This window comes from Corticium candelabrum, chromosome 14 (assembly GCF_963422355.1).
Source record: "Corticium candelabrum chromosome 14, ooCorCand1.1, whole genome shotgun sequence".
NCBI lineage: Eukaryota > Metazoa > Porifera > Homoscleromorpha > Homosclerophorida > Plakinidae > Corticium > Corticium candelabrum.
The window spans coordinates 2831449-2841131 of record NC_085098.1 but is presented as its reverse complement, the minus strand read 5'-3'; the positions used below and the strand labels follow the sequence as shown (position 1 = coordinate 2841131).

The 9683-nt window shown below is 41.8% G+C and overlaps 1 protein-coding gene across 1 annotated transcript in view; it reads right to left on the bottom strand.

The window, feature by feature from the left end:
* LOC134190212 (collagen triple helix repeat-containing protein 1-like) overlaps positions 1–557 on the bottom strand; it is a 1130-nt gene extending 573 nt beyond the window's left edge. The window contains exons 1-2 of the mRNA XM_062658649.1: positions 471–557; positions 4–253 (exon numbers count right to left, since the gene is read on the bottom strand). Of these exons, the coding sequence (XP_062514633.1) occupies positions 4–129 (126 nt within the window). The 5' untranslated portion in view covers positions 130–253; positions 471–557. The remainder of the gene's footprint in view (positions 1–3; positions 254–470) is intronic.
* Between the last annotated feature and the right edge of the window lie 9126 nt (positions 558–9683).

Genomic DNA, 9683 nt, shown 5'->3' with positions numbered 1-9683 from the left:
TACCTGAATAAGTCCAGAGTCTTTGTCATCACCACTCTTCCACACACATTGCTTCCAGTTTAGTTGCTGAGTCGCCTCTCCCTTTTCTCCTTTTCCTCCCAACTCTCCTTTCCTGCCTTTTATTCCCATAGCTCCTTTTGGTCCTTGAGGACCAATTTTGTCACTTGCACCTTTTTCACCTTTCTCACCTCTTGTTCCATCCCTTCCATCTCTACCATCTCTTCCAGGAGATCCAGGAAAACCCGGAACTCCGCTGCAACATTTGCTTTATTAGAAGAGCAAACAATCAGATTGCATGGTATATTAGCAATCGACATTCAACAATGGCTATATATAGCTACTTTGTTAAGAAAAATGGCATATAAAAAGTAGTTGACGGACGTGTGCTTTAAAATGTAACAGAAACTTTTGTTTGACGCACTAGAGTTAGTAAAATAAATTACGAAAAATTGTAATGTTGAACTTCTTACGTTAGTTGGTGTGCTTGTTGATGATTGAGCTGCTACTGCCAACAGCAAACTAACGAAAAACGCATCACTGATGTACAGAGATGCCATCATCACTCTCCTCTGTGTTGGCTTTTCTCAACTGAACACCAATCTAAGTAAAACGTACCTATATCTGAGTGGATTTGCGTACATATCCACCCTCTAGTTGACGTCATGCTAATATGATACTCATTGTTCAAGTTAAATTTCTTCCTAATCATTCCTTGTATAGTCTTGTTTACAGCTGAAGGCTAACGTGTTGGCAAATTTGTGATATGTATGACGTCATTAAATGTGTGCGTATGAAGCAGTTCATTGTTTTAGCGGTTGTTTGCAAACGTCATAGAGCGGTTGTTTCTGCTTAGGTTGAGTAGTCAATTTACCATATCATTTGCATCTCCAACTAGATATGATACCCGAATCCGGACTAGCAAACCTACCATTAGTAGATATCTAGCGCGCCGTGTGGTATTTAGTTGTTTGAAAATTTGAGGTGAGTTCTGGTCAAACCCAACTTGTCGTTTCGCCGTTTACTGGAATTTAGTACATGGGGACTGTAATTAGTCTGAGTGGTGATGGGAAATCCCCATTGCACGTGATCGTATGGAAAGTCGGTCAAAACAATGCTGCTAACGATTCTCATGCACAAGCACATCTTCTATATATACCGATTAATGTAATCTGTTTAGAGATTTGGTCTTTTGGGGAATGTGTATTAAGGAAACATCGTTAGTTAAAGACTTGATATGAGTCGAACACACATATAGTCAATTACACACATATAGTCAATCAATAGAAATAGTTGTAGCAATCAAAAAGTTACAAGGAGAACATCTACCAATCAATCGCATCTTCTTGGAGTTTGAACGTGAGATTGAAGTAATGAAAACAATCAGACATCCCAATATCGTCTGGTTTCTTGGAGCAGGTCGTCACCACCACGACGATTGTCCTTTCCTTGTGATAGAGTACATGCCTCACGGATCACTGACAAAATATTGAGCAATCAAGAGATCGTCTTGGACAACAATATGAAATTGAGATTTGCTACAGACGCTGCGAAAGGAATGAGGTTCCTGCACAGCAGGTGTCCACCTCGAATCCGATGTGATCTAAAAAGTGTTAATCTTTTGGTGAGCAACAAATGGGTCGCAAAAGTGGCAGATTTTGAAACAGCGCGACTAGTACGGGACAAAGGAGTTAACCAAAAGGCTGTGAGAGGAGGATTTCTTGATTTAACAGCCCCCTTCTTCGCCCAGAATATTATCTATCATCTGGGGTTGGAACGCCATTTTGGTGTGCTCCGGAGATAATGCGAGGCTCGGGATATGGAACACCAGCTGATGTATACAGGTAATTATTAACCTTTACAGCTCTTAGCAAAATGTACAGTGACGTAAGGTAAATTACAATGCATCTCTGAGGGTGCGTTCGAATACTAGTTCTAGAACTGGGGGGAGCTAAGTTCTATATAACGTTCGATTGGTAGTTCTGACGTTCTAGCAGTTCTAGCGGTTCTGACTATAGCAACCTGGAATTGTTGAACTTGAAACAACCTAGATGCAAAAATTTCCAGATGCTGAAATGGCGAGTACAGATGTTGAGGCAGTTGTAAACCTTCTTGTTAGTTCAATATAATGAACATTTGTGGCGACCATTGGCTTGGCAAACGCCAGAAGGAACGCCATTTGCAGAGACCTTCTTGGAGAGCAGCTCTAAAAAACCGAAAGCGGCAGCACTGCTGGTGTTCGAACAGACTACCACAAATTGAGTAGAAGCGTCATTCTACTTCTTATTGACGCTTACCATGACGTCGGAGTCTATCGCTCATGCTCAACTTGCTGACAGTTCTAAGCTTTCGTTTGATAGCAAAAGTTCCAAATGTTCTGGCAGTTCTGGCAGTTCCAGTCAAACTAGTCGATGTAGTATATGCAATGTATATGTATGCAAAGTTGACAAAATCAAACCAAACACGCTGTTTCATAGCAACTGGTTCAGCTATAAGCCAATAAGAAAAGGGACTTTGTAAAAGTCACGAGACTTGGCGAGTAGCGTACTCTATACGTATAGGGCTAAACCGACTTCCTGTCTGGGGACTTGTGGCTGGCTGGCTGGCTGGCTGGCGGACTATGTCTGTCGCGCTACAGGAATGTGCCACGCCTCCTTAGTGTGGCCCAGTCACCAAGCATTAATTCCTTTATGTCGTACGTGGCAACCAAAGACAATGGACGAACAGCCAACCGTAGGCGCGAAACTTCCTTGAGATAGTTTTCTCACCAGAACAGTGTAATTCATGTTTGCGATTGCTAGAACCTGTCGGGAATAAACAACAGAACTCACCTGTCTGCAACTGCTGACCCAAACTCGATCGCTTTCTTAGTTTTACGATATTTATACGGGAATCTAACATTACGTAACCAGTAAAGATTACGTAACCAGTAACATTACGTAACCAGTAACGATGACACTACTTGCGACTACTACGGACTATGCGGTCACGCGAAACGACAGTCGCTATGTAGGATTTTAAATACATGTTACAAGTAGCACGTCTAGAAAGAAAATAGCGTGTATATTCGTAATTCTTCGCGACAAATACTCCTCCTACCATACGTGGCCCGGTGTTCAGGACTTTGAAGGCTCATAGCTGTAGAAGCGACGGTGTAAACACAGCTTCAATTACTAATCTCTGTTCGCGTTCACTGTGTATTTAAAAAAATTGCGATAACTCCTGTGTCCTTCGTCGGTAAGCGACGATCTTGGCATCATTCGAAAGCGCAAAAGCCGGGATTTCTTCTAGACGCTAAACCAATCATGTAATTAGGACGCAGCCAGGAGGATAACGTTTTGCATATCAAAGACCATTAGTCTAAAAAACGTTGTGTTAGGATATGATTACAACTAAGTGGTCATGAAAGCAGATGCCACGTCAATTACCTCATTACGATTAATTACTCTAGTTCAAAGCTTCGTCTGCATTCAGCAACGCTTGGTCGTGTTCGTCTGGGCTTGGCTGGCCAATGTCTTCTTCCTCGTCTTGATAGGGAGAATCACTATCAAATTCCGTCACTTCGTAGTCGTCATCGTCGTCGTCTATCTCATTTGTGATGATAAATCTCTCCACGAGGTCTTCCTGCATTCCGTCTTTTTTCCAGAAATTTTCTTCTTCTTTTTCTACGTGTTTGCAGTACGATTTCAACATCTCCGGAGTCACAGACTGAAACGTTGCAGGTACCAGTTCTTCCAAGTCGGCCAGCTTGAAGGTTTGGTTGTGCTCTTTCAAGTACCGTTTGACTTTTGACCAAGCCAATTCAATCGGGTTTAGCTCACAGTAAGCAACAGGAGATCGAAGAACTAACTATATGACCAAGTCGTTGTGCCAGATCATTCGTCTGAAACAGTTTCCTGTTGGGAGCGGCGTCTCTGATCTTTGCAAACAAGTCTGCCTTGAGATCTGTGTCTTCAAATGGAATGTTTTTACTTGTGAGCCACTCTTTCATCACGGTCTTGGTGCTGCATTTGGTTGGGACTTTCTCTAGCACTACATTGTGATAAGGAGCGTTGTCTAAGACGATAACAGATCTTTCAGGAACGTTCTGTAGTAGCTTGTTCTCAAACCAATCCAAGAAATGTTCTCCATTCATCTCATCATGATAATCTCCAGTATGTGTTTTGGAACGGAACACAAGAGCACAGTTTGGAGTCCATCCGTTCTTGGAGCCTGCATGAAGTATAATAAGACGTCTGCCTTTTCCAGAAGGTCTTTTCCATCCACCCTTTCCTTCTTCATCTAGCCACAAGCTAGCGTTCAGGGGCTATGGACGAGTTTGCCCAAGTCTCATCGAGGTACACTATTGGACGGCCTTCTTTTCGGTATTTGCGTATTTTTCTCAGATATTTGTGGCGCTGTTGAATAATATCCCGTCTCTCATAGAAGAAACCTTTGTCATCCATTTTATGGTACTTAAACCTCCTTTTCTTTAGCAACAAAAACAGGGTTGTTCTACCACCAGGGAATATTTCATTGGCTTTGACTTTAGCAAGAAGCTAGTCTAGTGTAGGATACTCCTTTTGATCGTAAATTTTGTGAACAGTACGATGAATAGCACCTCTGTCAAAATAATCCACGTTGGCTGCAAAGCGAGGTACTGTATATCTCTTTCTCTTCTTGGGACTTCTAAAGCTGCCGCCTGTAGCCTTGGATTCTGAGTTAATTTTGGACAGCTGAGTTTTACTAATTCCAGATGCCATTGAAAGACGGTCAGCAACTTTTGTGAGGCTTATTCTTTGTTTGGAGTTGCATTCCATCTCCATAAACCGTCTGACCTTGTCAATGAGACACTTTTCTGCAGATGCAATACGTCTACCGTGGTGAGACATCAAGGAACACTATGAACACTTGAAGAAATGGGGTTTGCATGAGTTTGCATGGGTAGTTTTATATCTGGCAGAGAGCGAGCGAGGTTCAGTGATTTAACTTCAGTGACCTGCAGGAACAAGTACTGAATATTGTGATGACGTGTAGAAACAAGATAGAAGACTGTATTTTGAGCCGTAAATTGTTGAACTTCTGTCTTGTTGTAATACAATACTACTGGACTGCGTGCAAAAACAAGCTATTGATGTCATAATCACTTAGAAGGTCACAGGCAATTAGTTAAACGTTTCTAAACAAACACAGGTGCTTCATTACATAGTTCCGGATTCACAGTGAACGCGAACAGAGAGTAGTTCAGCTGTGAGCCTATAAGAAAAGGGACTCTGTAAAAGTCACGAGACTTGGCGAGTAGCGTACTCTAAACGTATAGGGCTAAACCGACTTCCGGTCTGAGGACTATGTCTGGCTGACTATGTCTGGCTGGCTATGTCTGTCACGCTTCAGGAATGTGCCACGCCTCCTTAGTGTGGCCCAATCACGAAGCATTAATTCATTTATGTCGTACGTGGCAACCGAAGACAATGGACGAACTGCCAATCGTATGCGCGAAACTTCCTTGAGAGAGTTTTATTACGAGAACAGTGTAAATCATGTTTATGATGGCTGGGATCTGTCGGAAATAAACAGCAGAACTCACCTGTCTGAACCTGCTGACCCAAAATTGATCGCTTTCTTGGTTTTACAACTTTTATACGGGAATCTAGCATTACGTAGCCATGAGCGATTTTATGACCCGTATATGATGACTCTGTAGAGACTATTTACGGACTTTGCGCCACGCGAAACAACAGTCGCTACGTAGGATTTTAGATACATTTAGCACGTCTAGAAAGAAAACAGCGTGTATATTCATGATTCTTCACGACAACTACTCCACCGGCGTAGCGTGGACCTCAAATTTGGGGGCAGATAAATTAGACCGCAGACCACGCCCATCTCACACACACGCCACGCTCATTTTCTACTTATCTAGCTCTCAGTTTGTAGATATCTAAGTAAATTAGCATCAATTTCAGGTTGCAAATGAACTGTGGGACTGAGTACCGTCAATGTGCGTATAAAGGAGTGGAAACACCGTTACCGTCCGTGCCAAAAAGGTTTTCATCACTCGTTGCGATCGTCAAAATTAGATCGCACCTCGATGACAATAGAATCTAGAAGACCAATTCAGCGCAAACGATGTTGCCCAATTTTAGCATTTCGCAATCTAGCAAGCAATATAGGTCTACCTATAGCTTTTTAATTAATAGATAGAATAAATTTGTGGAGAAAGTACCGTGGAGTGCAAGCAAATCATTAGGTAGTGGAGCCGCAGGAGATTCCATTCTCCGGTCAATCGGGGTGTCGACCGTAATTAAGGAAAAAAGATTGAGTTGAGTTTCAGTAATTTCATGCATGTGCATGAAAGAACAACGATGATTTGTATATAGTTCATTAATTAATAGGTTTATGCAGTTTTGACTGTTATCTGCTGGCCGTTTTGCTGATAGCTTCTAAACTGATTTGCCGATTTCATGATGTATTATATAACCTGTATCTTAAGAAAACCACGATAATTGCATGTGGTCGTAATTTACAAACACACAACACACACACACACACACACACACACACACACACACACACACACACACACACACACACACACTCGCTTGCACGCAGCACGCACGCACGCAAGCATGTCACACACACGCGCGTGCGCGAGCGCGCTTGATGTACCCAAGTCATCATGTGCATTATCCTACTGTGAGTGACAGCAAACTAGCTTGCGCATATGACTGGCCATCGTAGCCGAAGCATTTTGAGCCTCTTCGTTGTCGTTTTAGATTGCAATAAAATTTCTAGCTAGCAGACGCTAGAACTTACGGATCGCTCATGCACGTGTTGAACTCGTGTGTGTGTGTGTGTGTGTGTGTGTGTGTGTGTGTGTGTGTGTGTGTGTATGTGTGTGTGTGTGTGTGTGTGTGTGTGTGTGTGTGTGTGTGTGTGTGTGTGTGGTGCGCACGCGCACGCGTGTAGATCTACAGTATAGTCTGTCATAAAGCAGGTCGCCATTGTATTGCATGTTCAAACATTTTCGCGACTTTATATAGGCGATGCTTTTTCCTTAGTAGAAGAACCATGAAATGACTCAGGCAACTGACTCAGTGTGCGAAATGTCCATTCTATTCTCCATTTTGTCTTAGAAATTAGATTAGAGAAAAATGGACGGTACACGGACCGTAGAAATCAATTGGGAATCGAAGCTTTGTATATCTACAGACGTCGAATATCTCGTGCTATAATATGTGCACTGGCTAGTAACATCAGTCTAGTCTTGCAAGCATCGAAGGGGATAAACGTAAGAGAAGATCATGAAAGTATGGAATTCCATCAGTACATGCAATACACTATTTCTGGAAAGGCTATCATGATGTAAGAAAGTTCTTGCAAGAAATTGAAGGTGCACGGGCTGCCGGTGAACTATAGCTACACCTGGATCTGACATTCTATTTTCTGTTCAGTGCATGTAAAAAATTGTGTCGAATATGACATTTCGAATTCCGGAGCAGATTAGAAAGACACGTAAGGAAATGACAGTAAATGCAAATTTATAGTAGAAAACGTTTAACATTTGGTGCATCACGATTTCCAGCCTAGCTACAGTGATTGGGTCATTTTCTCTTTATCACTTTTTGTTTCGCATTAGCAAAAATTGTTTAGAAATTTGTCAATTAAAATAGCTAAATCAGTCTTGTACTATTAAGTAATAAATTGACGTGCATAAGGATTGACATAATTTTCTGTTCGATAGTACAACATGCATGTTCTTGGTTTACATACACGTTTGCATTTGTAACAGCTCTCGTGTGAGGGGCGTTTCGCTCTCATACGCTTGCATGTAACGTGTGCAATCGTATCAATTGGAGCTTTCGTTTTTATACGTACGTTTGTAGTCTTACTTTCCAAAGTCTTGTAAAACGCGATGATAATTTATCTCAGAATGACATGACAACAAAAATAGAATTGTAATAGTAGAAACGTTTATCAATTGACACATCACGATTTCCAGTATAGCTACAGCAATTTTTTCTCTTTTTCATTATTACTTCTATTACTAGTAACGAATATTGCTTATCTCCTCGATTTCAATTCACAAACTTCCTATTTGAAACAAATAGATCACTTCTATTCTATCAATTGATAGATTGAGATAAGGTTTGACATAATTCATTTTCCGTTGACAACATATAACATATCCTTGCTACACATCGACGCTTACATTTCTAGCAGCCTTCATGCGAATTTTGCCAGTTTTGCTCTTATACGTTTTCATGGAGTGTCAGCATGTGATCGTACCAATGGTTTTACTTATCACTCTTCTTTTTATTCACAGTCTTGCATACACAGGGGGAGTCAACTCGTTTGACCAAAAAGCGTATGCGCAGTCCTGGGAAAAGTATGAAGCAAATCGCTGGCATTCATTCTATAGCTGGAGAAGAAACAGCCCTGCAGGAAGACAGTACGCAGCAGCAACTGCGATCGTTGACGAGAAACCGGACGGCACTTCATGGGAAATGATGTTGATGTATGGAGGTGAGAGCAGTCCTCTAGAGAGTACGACGTGGATATACAACTTGCATTCCAACTCGTGGGAGGCTATAGATCAAGAAGATGGACCTCCAGCAATAGCAAAACATACGCTAGTGACTCTCTGTCGAAAACGAGTTTTGACCTTTGGAGGCTTTCCTCTTTCAGATTCTTCAAGAAATGGAAAGTGTAGCAACGAAACGTGGATTTTTGATATGATGCAGAAACGGTGGAGTCTCGTCAACGTCAGTATTCATGTATCTAACAATGACGGCTACGTCATTCCACGATGTCAACACGCGGCTACAGTCGTATACCATGAAAATAGTTCATGCAGATGTAAAGAAGCGATGCTCGTTTATAGCGGATTTGCCAACTACGATCAAACTTGGGGATCAAGCAGCAACGATCTCAATGATCTTTGGTTGTTAAGGTGCAAGAACGATGTTCATCAAGAGTACGAATGGATCAGATTTATAGAGAAACCACCGAGACTTCAATATCCTAAACTAGTTTCTGTTTACAACAAGACTATGGTTTGTCTCTTTGGCGCCACTGTTTCAGCCAAAATACGTCGAAAGTGGGAAGTTTGGTCATTAAATTTTATCGTAAACCATAAAGTTTGGAGAAAACATCACAACGTCACTAACCCTAGCATGTCCGTTCCAGGAAAAGGCGTGTACTTGACAACTGGTCAGTCACATCATTTTCTAGTTCTTTGTTGTTCCAGTCCATTGTTGGTGTTCGATCTTAAGCGAGAGAAGTGGCTTCATCCTTACCAATCAAGTAGTTACGAAATTCCCCGTTTTCAAGAAAAGTCCGTAACAATTGCAAAAGTAGGAGAAAAGATTCTTGCATTCGGTAGACTGATGTTTGTTATCGGTGCCAGTGACAACCGGATGTGGTGGCTTAACATTCCACCCAACGGTTCTTGGCACTGGTCTTTGCAAAAGACACGTTCTATTAATCCTTTCAATGGAAGACTATTCACCTTATCAGGACTAATGACGCGTCAGAATGAGGTAATCTTGTTTGGTGGCGCAGTACTGGGATTGGAAGTTGGCAAATCAGATGTAGACAATCAGTTGCATCGGTTAAATCTAAATACGCGGCAGTGGTCTGTAGAAGTCCAACCTGGACCAAAGTTTGCCTTCACGGCTACAAGGATTGTTCTCTCCCAATCAATC